Source organism: Dermacentor albipictus, chromosome 2 (genome assembly GCF_038994185.2).
Source record: "Dermacentor albipictus isolate Rhodes 1998 colony chromosome 2, USDA_Dalb.pri_finalv2, whole genome shotgun sequence".
NCBI lineage: Eukaryota > Metazoa > Arthropoda > Arachnida > Ixodida > Ixodidae > Dermacentor > Dermacentor albipictus.
Genome location: NC_091822.1, coordinates 40,256,287 through 40,270,078, shown reverse-complemented (window position 1 = coordinate 40,270,078; position 13,792 = coordinate 40,256,287). Strand labels below are relative to the sequence as shown.

Genomic DNA, 13,792 nt, shown 5'->3' with positions numbered 1-13,792 from the left:
TAGTTTTTTTCTTGTTTTCTCCAGTAGAGCTTTGTTTAAAGTCACAAATTTTGCTATGAGAACTGTGTCCCGTCTACTCATTCAATTATCGTCATTCCTTTTTTCCCTGAATGCAGGCAAATCAGAGAGTGCACAAAACTGTGATGCAGTGTCTTAGGACACTGAAATATTTTGAAATCCTGCAGAAATCACCAGTAAGAATTCAGATTTGTAGAGCTGCATGCAACTTTACAATTTCATAACTTTGGCTAACGTACAGATACAAACATCCAAGTGCTAACTTGCAGTATCTGGACATCCAAGAACATACCTGCTTACTTTTAGCTTTCCTGTTGCAGTGCATCTTTTGGAAGTCGCATGCCAAATTTTTAACACAAGAAAAATTGTCACTACTTTTTTATGGACTTTAGAAAAAACCTAATTCCATATTTGTAAGCAGCACACAACATTAGATGTGTCCTGAAAGTTTCATGTTTCAGGAGCATTGCATGAATACAAAACCAAACAATCATGAGGCTGGTGTTCCATTTAAGCAGCAGTTTTGTTGCTTGTGATAAGTGATAACTTGAAAGTGACTTTCTGGATGTGCTTTTTCTTAAAGTGCCTTTGCCTTATCAAAGGTTTGATAAAGTTTTCATGACCTAATTTCAGTAAATTTTGTGTTCTTGTGCTCAGCAATGCCTGGGCAACATGCTAGAGCCTAAAGGTTTTCCATATGTTCAATAGTCAAAAGAGGTAGTGGCAGTAAAATATTAAATACAATTTTCTCAACTTTCATTTTTTCGTCAAGTGCTTTTGTTGCCTTACGGAAGTTTTGATAATGTTTGCATCAACTGATTTCAGTCAGCTAGGTATCATTTTTTTAGTAATATCACAGCTACATCCTAAAGCTTTCCGTTTATTCTTAAATGTGATAGATTATTAATTAGATCAAATGTAGGCTAACTACTCCCACATTGTTTCTTGCTTCTCAACTTTTGTATTTATTTGTGATAATCACAATTACTTTATTAGTATTTGCTTAGCTTTAGGATGTGCAGTGGGCCTTTGGAAATGTTTGCATATTCCTAAAGACACTTTATTTTAATGAGAAATTACTACAAAAGCCCGTAAGGAATGACCCAATTAGATCTATGGTATTCTGTCATATCTTTTTTTCCAAGTGAGATATTTGAAATCTGTATGCATATTTGAAATCAGCATTCTACAATGTATCTGCACACAAATTTCAAGCAAGATATGTTGAAAAATAAAAAAAAGGCTTTCATGACCTTAATCCTTCCTTAAAATGAAGCTTTCTTGCTGAGTTTATGCATTTTTTCACTTGTGTCTGCAGTGACCAGTCGCGCGGCAATTTTGCATGTATTTGCTGGCTTCTTTCACGCTCGGAAAAACACTTTTATGTAGCGCATATTGAGCAACAGAAAGCTGTATCAGGAGTTTTTCATGTTGCTCTACGATTTTCTCAGTGACATTTTTCATCTAATTATAATATTTGAGAAGTTCATTAATTAATGAAGACTAATTATATATTTAGGCAGAATGAAAAAAGCAATTTGAGTATCTCCAAGTTATGGCAAATAATGTTACCTTGGTGCTGTCCAGCTACATGGCATTCACATATTTTAAAGCTCTGGCTAAGGTTAGCTGGGACACCCTGTATAATGAACAGTTAACTATAGCATACATTTTTTTTTCAGGTCTCCCAAATTTTCCATAAATTTGATAAACTTGACGAATTTGATTATTGCATCAGATTTTATGAAAATTATATTTAAAGGTGTCGAAACCTAAGGCTGCTCAAGACTACAAAAAAATGCATGCAATAAAAAAAAAAAACTGGAATTTGTGTCACCGTTTTGTGGCAGTGCAAGATGCGGGGTACCAGAAGAGGATACTCTATTTCTCCGCATATAACCCACATGTCTAATTATAATAGCTTTCAAAAGAAAACATCCAGGTGTATAATGTATGGAAATAACTGCATACAACACCCAAACCTTTGCAAAAAACAGTTTACACTTGTGGATGGATTTCTCATCCCCGTAATATATTTGGCCAGCCGCTCTGTTCCCCCCATCTTAGGAAATGCTGATAAAACTGGATTCACACGACGGATGTGATCGCAGACGAATCACTCACATGACATGTGATTAAAATTGGATCACTTCACAGCTACCATTCACACAACAGAGGAAGACAGCATGGGCGGCGCAGCCCTCACATGGGTGATGGCAACTGAGCAAATGCAACTGAGCCGAAAATACTAACAGTGATTTGGCTCTTCACCATATCATGAAGCACTTTGCACTAACTAAGGAAGCGCCGCGGGAACAGGTGACACGATCACATGATAGGCAGTCCAGAAGCCCAAATTACAATCAAGAGACAGGGGTGGGGAGAGAGTGGGCTTCCCTAGATTTAGAAGATAACAAAACTTTGAATGGTCAAAAACCTCGCCTTGAAGTGTGGCTTCGTGGCAGTGCATACAGCAATGCCGTGAAGCCACATTTTAAAGGACGCTGAACCACATTTTATTGAAGTCGACAAATGCAGTTGAAGTTAAGTTTGACAATTTCAGAAATACTCTGCTGCAAAAAGCTCTTCAATGTATTCCAGAGAAGCAGAATTGTTGGCAGTAAAACATACTGTTCATGGTGCTTTCGCTCCTTCTTAATGATCTGCACTGTGAAGGCTACGGCAGTGCGGGGTGTGCCCACAATGCTCCACCTACTGAACGTCACCTTGGCACACAGTTCAAACTTTATTTTGGATGTTGACATAGACGTCATTATTTCCAGTTTTGGTGCCTACGACGTGTCAAACGCGGTTATCCTCGGTGAGCTGCAGCGCATTCACCCAGTGGATTCGTTGCAGCACCTCACAGCAGCCGCAGTATCTATGCTGTGTAGCAGACCGCAGCTGCATGCAACTGCAGCGTTTGCTTTGTGCAAGACAGGGCTAGAGTGACCACTTGTGCTCATATGCTCCTTTTTGGTTGTGCTATGGGGTGCGGACTGGCTTTGTCCTGCACCAGCTGGATTGACAGACAGTAGTGTAGTTGAGTGTTCAAAGCCAGTCGAAATTAACGAGACCGAACGGCTATGACACTGATAAGCAGGGTGAGAAAAGTTTAATTCATGTGTGGACGGCCGCAGCCGAGCGGGAGCAGACAACCGTCAGCTTCTTCTGGAAGCATGTAATTATTATCGAAATTCTAAAGCAGATTTTCGCTTACTTCAGCGTATTTATTTAAACTGCATCAATAAATATATGCAGTAACACTAGGAAGAAGCGCACTGATCCAAACGCCCTTCTTGATTGATGGCTATTGGCCTGTAGCAGCCGCATATGGGAATCTGCTATGTTATGAAATAAAGTGTCCAGAAAAGAGTGAGGAGCATTTTTATAATAAAAAGAGAGCATTCGAGAGGAAGGTGTCCTTGTGCTCCATTTGCGTGATCCATGTGCCCCACATGACTGCAATAATTTGGCTGAGGTATTCACAGCAGCATATGCTATCCGCAGATTGGGTTTCTTCACCAAGCCTGTGGGGTGCTTAGGGCTTCTTTAAGGTGGAAGCCACATATAACCTGCACCCCTGCTTTGCTGCTAAATTTTTTAAATTGTAGTGCAGGTTACAAGCCTCAAAATATGGCACTTGTTTAGTGCAAGTTTATTCAGTATACATAGTACCTAGAGCAGGCAAGATTAGTAGCAGCAAAGTAACTAAAATTGTTTCTTTTTTTAGTGACTTTGTCCACTTGCTCTCGGCATCTTTTGTCGGAGTCAGGCATCACTCCAAGCCTGTAGGTGTTGTGCACTGTAATATACCTTAAATTACTTGGGATGACTAGTCATGGCACTTTGCCCTCGTGCTTTGGCGCAGGCATGATAAATTCACGGACTGATTTTTCAGGCCCAAAAATGGCCAAAAGGGCCAAGCAGTTTGAAGAATCAAATTTAATTGAGAAGTAAAGCTAAATTTCATTCCTCCTATGCATGCAGTTAGTGCAACCTTTGAATTTCATCACTAAGACTCGTTGTTGGCACAGGGCAGGTGCCATTAACGAAAAGCTGTTTGTGGCAGCTATCCTGTCACTTACATTTTTGTGTAATATTTTTTTTGTGCATTTTCTACCAAGATTTACATGTCATATTTGTTTGCTATGCCACATGTGTAAACCTGCTGTGGATGTGCAAGCTTTTTCTCTCCACTGGGTACTTGGCATTGGTTTTTGGCTGCAGATATTCGTGTTACAGTCAGGTGAATGACGAGGTTTCCCTTTCTGGAGCTGCTCTGTGTGGCCTGCATTCAATACCATATGCGAGGCAAGCAAAAAGTTTGCATTTGCTCTATTGTTTGATGCACAATTGAGCTGTGTTTAATTTTCATTGGCTTTCTTTGCATTCCTGTTGATTTCTGGCAAATCATATATCCCCATGTGGACCTGTCCTCAGCGGAGGAAAAGCTCGTTTGATGCATAATACAAAGCTCTCGTTATGATTTTTGTTGTTTAGTGGTTGTTTTAAATAAGATATTTAGTTCAGTAGGTTTTGCTGGGGCATGCAGGGTGTCGAGTCCCTCCTAGGTGATGACGGCTCTGAGCTGCCTCCTGGTGCCAGGGGTGCCTTATGTGAGCTGCTGACTATGGTGGCACAAGGATGCCAGGAAGATGTGTGGGACGCCCAACAGAGGGCGCTGCTGCCTGCGCTGGGGCGCTGTGCGGTGAAGCTTGCACCGGACTCCAGGGCGACGCTGCTGGACGCACTCGAATCCTTGCCACTCATACTCGCCCTGCACTGCTACCTGGCGGCTGCAGGAAAAGCCCCACCTGGCTGCAACATTTTCTCCACAGCCACCAGTGTTGGTGGCGAGAGGTGAGCAGTGGTTTCACAGGGGCAACAATGCACTTGAAAGGTGATGGCTGCGGAGGACTTCAGTGGAAGTTGCAGTGCAGCCTACTTACCGTATTTACTCGATTCTAAGCACCCCCTTTTTTTCATGATCGCGATGCCCAAAGTGAGGGGGGGTGCTTAGATTCGAAAAATCTAGAATGACCCTTCCTCCCCCTTTTCACTGCAACATCACGACGATACGGGTGCGAGAAATAAAATTTTATTTTGCAAACACCCAAAAGAAAAATCGGTGTAGACCGTGAGCCCACCGCTTGTGTCGGATGCTCAGTCACTATCACTGCCACTCACGAGTCCGCGTGGCTCTGCAGTCCGGCTGTGCGGCAAGATCGCGCCGCGGACGCCGTTCCACCTCGGGACTCCGACGGCTCCGGCTCGATGACAGAGCGAGCAAGCGTGCTTGGCGGTCTTGGCTACGCGCTCTTCGTAACAAATAGGGGGTGCTTAGATTCGCATGCAAACTTTTTTTCCCGAATTTTTCGCAAAAATAGAGGGGGGTGCTTAAAATCGGGGGGTGCTTAGAATCGCGAAAATACGGTACGCTCACACAAAATCCAGCAGTGGATGTTATTCTAAGTTAACAGAGAAATCTGTGTGAAGCTGAAAGTAGTCACACCTGCATTAAGACTTGTCACAAGGACATGCCTGTGCAACATGATCAAACACCATTGTAGCCACTATATAATTCTGTGGAATACTAGCACAAGAATTTAAAGCCTTGTGTTATGCTTTCAGCTTAGAAAGCAGGCTTACTGACAAGAGCAAGACTCCACAGAGGCCAATGAGGGAAAATAAAGACAGATGGCACAAAAATATGTTGAAAGGGATACACTTGTAATAAAGGTACTAGGAAGTGACATGGAAGTACGGAAATAAGTAGGAGTGTGCAAATACTCGAATATTCGATTTCGAATTGAATAGCTAACATTCAAATAATTCTACTGGCAAATGAAATATCTACAATTTGACTTTTTTAATACTTGGTTTTTCGAATATATGGTGATAGACCTGGCCGTGGTCAGTGCCTTGACATGCGCAGTGCTACATGGCGTTACATCTTTCGGTACGAGGCTCGACCAGGAAGATGGAACTGATCGAAATGCAATGCGGGCAGAGGGAACCACAAAGGCAGCACATACGAAAAGCACGAGAGGAGGTATTAAGGTTGGGCCGATTAGCCACTGGAAGGCATACAGATCGTATCGGATGCACATATTCAGTAGTGTTCATGCCTGCAGATTTGCGCAGTTTGCTTGCATACGTACTCATAGTTACCGGCCGATTGCTTGAGGACCCAAACTCCACTTTGGTGTTCATTAATCTAACCCGAACGCATGATCTCACAACCAATCATCGATGAGAACCCTGTAGGAACATATTCGCAACAAGATTGCCGCGAAAGCTTGCGGCACGTTATCATATCGACCTGCGGTGAATTTTCGTCGCTGCCACACTGTCGAGCCCATTAGGTGTAATTGGAGCTGCGCTGACGGGTCTCAGTGACTAAAATTGCGGTTTCATACTGAATCAAAGCAAATCCATTTGCAGTGGTCGCATGACACTTAGAAAGATGACAAACAGCCTCACCAGTGAAATTGAGTGTACGGATGACTGTTGTTCACGTCTGCCATCTTTGCAAAACACCGTACGATGGCTCCTCATTTCGTAGCAGGTGCATATCAGCCTCTTTTCATACTTTTGAGCAGCCTGTCACAAGACTAGCTTTGGACTTGCATGGCAGCCTTGAAGAGGTCATGCAAGTAGTGCGCTGACCCCTGGCTACAGACACATTTACAAGCACGGTAGATGGACTCGGGAAAAAAAGGGGGAAGGGGGTCATGTCGCGCAAACTTGCCAAGGGTCTCCTGATTTGGGAACCTATGACAGGCAGCAAACAATGCCAAAACCGAAAGGCACCCGCCCTTTACCGACAATGCCGACTGCAGTCGACCCGTGCATCACCAATTACCGCACAGAACAGTGCCGAGTCACGTGATGTGCAGTCCCCACTTTTGTCTGCCATGCAGATTGGCCTTAAAGGGACACTAAAGCGAAACAATAAATCACTTTAGACTAATGGAGCATTGTTTGAGAACCCTGCAGGCAGTCATTTAAAAAAATAGTTTGATTATTAGATGAGAAAATGAAGGTCCAAGTATCAGTATTTGAATTTCGCGCCGAAACCCCAGTGCCGGTCCGTCAGCGTGACATCAGGGATTCCAAAGTATGTTTTCACATTTGGGTCTTTTTGGCTGAATAAAGGTTCCCGTAACTTGCCATGTTTAATATTTGGTTCCTTTAGAACACAATGTAGTCAATCTGTACCGCTATATATAATTAGTAGGCCCTAGAAGGTGCCATCACAATCCAAGACGTCACAGCCCCCAGGTGCGGGAACTCAAGTAGGCGTCGCCACCTGTATTTCGTTCTTGCGCTTTTTCTGGCTTACCAAACATCTTATCATTGTAATACCGGTGTTTTTGGTGTTGTAGAACGGTAATTTAATGATGTAGAAGGAATCTTTTTTCACTTTAGTGTCCCTTTAATGAGCTGACGATAACCTACAAAAATCACTGAAACCCTTCTGTTTTCTGGAAGAAAACTAAAAAGCAAAGCTTTTCAAGCAATAGGAGATTGCTATTAAGCACAATATGGCCCACTGTTAAACTAAAGACCTGATTCGTATTTAGGACAGCACAACTTCTCTATTTATTCAGCTTCAGAGGGAGAAAAGCACTTGATTCTATTTAACAGGCATTCGAACAATAAAAATATATTCCAGACCTTCGTATACGAACTGATATCTGTTACCAGTGTTGGCATGCTAATTTCATCTATCCTTTAATAAGAGTAGACCGTACTGTACATCTTTATTCCTAGGTACCTAAATTACGTGTGGCTAGCAGCATCTTTATGTAATGTGAGTAGCCTCCTGAGCATGTGCAACACTGTGTTCGTTTGCACAAAATTTGTAGGCATAAAGCCTTGTGTCAAATTTTTGGATATTCGACTTGATGTTAGACTTTTTTTTCCTGATTCAATTTAAAATCTACTACTCGGTATTTGCACAAACCTAGGGATAAGCGTAGCATCATTGTCGCTCGCTGTAGCTTGGTGGAATTTGTGTAAAGCGAATAAAAATATATTATATATTGCATTTGGGTTCGGTGAGAAACTGCTGAGGATCTTGGTTCTGCTTGATACCAGAGCGGTAGACTAGGTCAATAGTTTCTTGAACAAGCATGGCCATCATACTTTTTTCACACCGCATAGCCCACCCACTGTGCACATAACTTGTGTATTCCAAGAATGGAAACCATGATATCAACCAGTAGCGAAAATATATGCACGCTGGTGAGAGAAATCTTAATAGGTGGCAAGTTTAGTCGTGCAAAAGGCTTGGCATGCTACTACAGGTTTAATATATAGCATGACGTCAAAGGAAGAGAGAAGAAAAGAAAAAACGTACAAGCATCCACTCACACAAAAACTCTGGAAGAGGCAGCAGTAAGCACCGTGAAATTAACAAAGTGGAGAGTGGAGCTTTATGGCACCGTCAGCAAACAGAATGTCATCCAACCTTGTCCCTTTGGCTGCACCAAAGAGATGGATGGCATTTTGTTTATTGAGGATTCCCACAAAAGGCTCCACTTTCCATTTACTCTGGGCTATGAGGTCAGAATGAAGTAAGATGGCAGTGCGTGTCCAACAGACTACTGCCCTGGGCTAGCAGTCTGGCATAATGCGGACCAACATTCTGAGCAGCCTATCTCACTGGACCCAAATGCAAAATAATATCGTACCTTTTTGTTCACTACTGTATGTAGCATGCAATGCTAAGTACAGTATGAAAAGAAATTGTGCATCACATATTAAAAATAATAATATTAGCTATGTGCCATGTAATTTGGTGTGACATTAGGTCTCACCCTTTTATGTCCCAAGTTATGACAATTAATGGTTGAGAAGGGTCACTGATCTGAATTTGTTTACCCCCGAAAGAGTGGAGGGACATATTTTTGTGACTAGCGGAAGTAGCACACCGCACAAACTTGTGATGAGAACACAGTATGTCACATAGTAGAAGGGAAAAAATGCACAAGTGCCATATTAACTCAAGTAAAGGCTGGCAACCCCAACTTGGCAGCTCAAATTAAAAGAAAGAAGTCCTACGGAAAAGCAACCGTGTTCTGCACCCTGATGCCATGTGCATGCATCAGGGAATTTTCGTGCCCTGTGTACTTCTGCGTGCTGCTACTAGATGGCGAGAGTTGCGCATTGACCTCTGATGCAATGGTACATCCGGGATCTAGGGCATGCACAAGTCGCCGGCTGCACTGGCACTATTTTGACCAAAAGATTCAGTCCCATGTAAGGGCCATACCTAACCAAATTGTGAAAAAAAATTGCAGGGTCTCTTCAGATCTCTCTTAAGAGGGGAATGGTAAAAGCCTACTCTTCCTCCTCTTATCATTTGCTTCTTTCTCTTTGCCTCCTCTCTTTCTCTTCTTTCGATCTTTTAGTCATTACTTCTCGCTGCTAAACATTTTTAGTCATTTGTGATCAGTTGTGGTCATTACAAGCCGTCGTTAGAAATGTTGGCCATATCATAGTCATTAGCAGTCATTACAAGTCATTACTAAACATTTTTAATCATTTCCAATGAATTGTAGTTACAAGTTGTCGTTAGACATATCGATCATTTAGTAGTCATTACTAGTCATTTCAGTCATTATTAGTCATCACTGCTCACTACTAGGCAGCTTTGGTCATTTGTAATCAATTGTGGTCATTACAAGCCGTCGTTAGACATGTCAGTTGTATCATAGTCACCAGTAGTCATTACAAATCATTTAAGTAATTATTAAGCATTTTGAGTCATTTACAATAAATTGTGTCCCTTACAATTTGTCATTACATATATTGGTCATTTCAAAGTCATTACAAGTCATTACTGGTCATTACTAAGCATTTTTAGACATTTCTAATTAATTGTAGTCATTGCAAAGTGTCGTTAGACTGATGATTTCATAATCATTACTACTCATTACAAGTCATTACTGCACGCTAGTAAGCATTCTTAGTCATTTGCAATCAGTTGTGGTCATTACAAGCCATTGTTAGACGTACATATTAGTCATTTCGTGTTCATTAGGAGTCATCACAAGTCATTAGTAGCCATTATTAGTCATTACCCTTCGTTATTTATCTCTACCAATCTCTATTATAATGTTATCATTCGCTAACTGGCACTATCAATCATTTTTCATTCTTTAGTCTGTCTTCATGTGCCGTGATGACACTTCGGCGGACACTCCGGCGGTCAGGTCTGCTGACACAAACTTCACCATCAGCCTAGAAAGGCTTTTGCCTTAAAAAAAAAAGTGCAGCTCTTACACGAGTGGATACATGACTTGATCTAACCTTACATCCACAGGTTCTAGTTAAAAAAAAATTATGGGGTTTTACGTGCCAAAACCACTTTCTGATTATGAGGCACGCTGTAGTGGAGGGCTCCGGAAATTTCGACCACCTGGGGTTCTTTAACGTGCACCTAAATCTAAGTACCTGGGTGTTTTCGCATTTCGGCCCCATCGAAATGTGGCCGCCGTGGCCGGGAACAGGTTCTAGTTGTAATTCATGAAGTAGTTGCAGGTTGTCTACCAACCGGGAAAACCGGGAATTCTCAGGGAAAACTCAGGGAATTTCTGCTTTTATCAGGGAAAGTTAGCTGTAACTTTATTGAAAGGGAACGAAAGTCGTGTTAATGCCGGCTCCAGTAACAGAGGAATTGCAACGAATTGTCATTGACACCGTGTCATCGGAGAGTAGTTAACGACCGATTTTTTGAAGATGCCTGATAATTCGCACGGCTTTGCGGCACCACTACAATGTATATTGCCCTGACTGCAGGCCTGAAATGGCTTTAATCAAAGCTACCACCGCCGCCATATTGATTATCTCGCCGCCTCGAACCGGCGCTCTCGCACGCAGATCCTCTGGCAGCCGTAGCCACCACCGCGGCAACGTTAGGCCTAGCTGATTCTACTCGACCCGTCGACGGAAGTTGTATCAGTACCAGAGTTGCGCTTTCGACGCTACAGGTGGCGCGGCCATCGCCGGGAAACTCCACTGTCAGGAGCGTATTACGCCTCTTGCCGTGCGGTGCTGCGTTTTTCATTGAAAGAATTTGGCGCTGTCAGCAATAGCACCGACTCCGCCTTTGTAATCTTCGCGATTGACTTCGAAGCTCGCAGAGCACAGCGCGTTGCGTAATGCCAGTCTCCGAAAGTTAGCTAGCTTTGCCTTAGTACAGCAGTGTTACGCAGTGAAGGATAACAAGTGTGGGAAGGGGCAATTGTCACGAGACACAGTATGTATTCCTTAATTGCACACACGTGCACTCCCGTCTCCTGTCGCAGTACGAGCACGGATATGCCTAATAAGTTTACTAGCAGGCCTTAGGAGCTTTTTCGGACGTGCCTGTGGCAATTTTAGCCCTTAAGGGCAGTAAAGACATGCATTCATTTTTTTTTTACTGTTCGATTTTTCGGATGTTTTTGCGGCCCCTAGGGAGTCCGAAAAATCGGGCGTTGGCTGTACAACTAACCAAGAGTATGCTTCAAATGATCCATGGGGTGAACGCGTGGCAGAATTAAGGAGGATGAGAACAGAAATACCAATGCACTGAGGAATTAATGGGAACGGAAGCATGCCGCCACCACTTTGAAGGAGCTTGAGCTCAAAAAACGAAGTGTTGGCTGACGCCGAGATGCAGGTGTCCCTCATTCAAACCAAAATAAACTCTTTAAAGCAGTGAAACCCAACACTGAGATGTTGTGTACGGGCTGAGAGTATGTCAGGACAGTTGAGGTTAACTTTCCAGCTGCTGAGAGAGAATCTTAGTTGTGACAGAGTTCAGGCCTCATACTGATGAGTTTGCTATCAATTGATGGAAATTGCCCATATTAAAAAATATTTACATATGTGTGCATCTCCTTTTCATTCGTGTTTGAAAATGTTCGATTCAATTTGGATTGAGTTTTATTATTTTTTTTGCAGTGCCCTCTGTTTTCTTTTTTAATAATATAGATGTTGCTCCTTACTTTTCAAACTAGATTAAGTCATTTTTTTTTTCAGCATGCTTACTAGAGAGTGACAGCATTGAGCAACATGGTGTCAGCCAGTGTTGACACAAAACAAAGTTCTGGCTCATTCAGGGAATTTTGCAAAGGTGCTCAGGGAAAACCTGGAAACCTCTAAGAATTTGGAAATGTCAACTTGCTAGACACCCTGAGTTGTTCTGTAGAATGCGTTACAGATAAAAAAAAAAACTGCACTGTGAAAAGTGAGAATTGTATGACTCCACTACAATAAAACTTCATTAATTCAGATTTCACGGGACCACAGAAGATGTAGGAATTAACCAGACGTCAAATTATTAAGGGCACGAAGAAAATAATAAATTGCGTAGTACACCAATTCACCCTTATTTATTGGATAAATCCTCAACCCTTGCTTCTACTCAGTACAAGATCGGCACAGAAGCTCCAATTCTCGTCATTTTGTGGCTGATTAGCGCTTTCAGATATGGAAGCCTCGCGACTTCTTTCACAGTATGGCCCGTTCAGCCGACTTTTATTCTACTTTGACGGACTGATTTTGCAGACATCGTTATGCAGTTAAACCTTCATTGATTGAAGTAGTTAAAATTGGCAATTTGATCTGTTATATCAAAATTTTGTTACATTGAAATTCGACATTTTATGCAGATAAGTACAGCTGCCTATGGATATTTCTTGCATTAAAGGGGCCACAAAATTTTCTTAATTATCCCACAATCAGAAAAGGCTAATTTTAATGAGAAAGAAAATTTATTTTTTTTGTAATTTGAGTTTGCAATGAAAGAGATAGTTTAATGCTGTGTCGCAGTGTAGTCACATCGATAGTATGAAGTGAAGCCAGCCACATTTTCGCATCCACTCCGCCCCCATGGCTGATTATGTCACCTGCTATGGGACAATGCTCGCAAGAAAAGCGCCGGCAGTGAGGAATGAATGCTTCGTCTTCCTTTCCCTTCAACACGTCTCCGAAACGCAAGATTAGGCAAGCTACAGTACTGAACCCGCAGAAAGACAGCGCACATGATGCCTTGCCATCTCGGCATGCCCGCTCTTTGCACACACAGCAGATTACCTCTAAGACAGGCCACATGGGCTGTGTACGTGCTCAGCCGCACCAACAGCCATGTGAAGCCACAGCCACACTACTGCTTCCACCCCCCTCTCTCTCCTTTTCTGCTTGATCACATTATTGCAAGCTTGCTCTGTAATCACTTTCGCCAATCCCTTTCCCCTTGCTCAAGCGGGAAGACTGCGTTCATCAAGCCACCGTCCTTCTCGGCTCACCCTCACATGCTTTCACTCTTACCCAAAACATACACTGTGCAGGGCATGACAGAATCTTATCGCACTTGCACTTTATATGAAACATGGCACGCTTATGCCTCGGCAGTTGCTCCTGGTCACGCGCGGCACACAATGTGAGGTGCATTTGCAAGTAGCCGCGTGTGCACCGAAGTTTCAATTTATTGTCGTGGTATTCCTCATGGTGGCAGTGAAATTTCGTTAAACTGAAATTGGGCATAAATGCACTTCATTACATTGTGGTTATAAATGCATGGTGTTCTATGGACAAGAAGTTATAGAAGGTTAACTAGTTGATTATTTGAGAATTGTAATAGCAGAAATTAAGGAACACAGACACAGAAAGAACGAGTAGACGAGGACGCAGCTGCACTGTCAACTGAATTTTTTATTAAGATCCCCGCTCTTATTTATCTCGTCGCCATATCTCCTTTCTTATCTATCTGAGA

The 13,792-nt window shown here is 42.5% G+C and overlaps 1 protein-coding gene across 1 annotated transcript in view; it reads left to right on the top strand.

Annotated features, from left to right (window-relative positions):
- The window catches only part of LOC139055694 (focadhesin), a 307,088-nt gene that overhangs the window by 277,932 nt on the left and 15,364 nt on the right, over positions 1–13,792 (top strand). Inside the window, exon 33 of the mRNA XM_070533225.1 lies at positions 4,574–4,881. Within this exon, the coding sequence (XP_070389326.1) occupies positions 4,574–4,881 (308 nt within the window). The remainder of the gene's footprint in view (positions 1–4,573; positions 4,882–13,792) is intronic.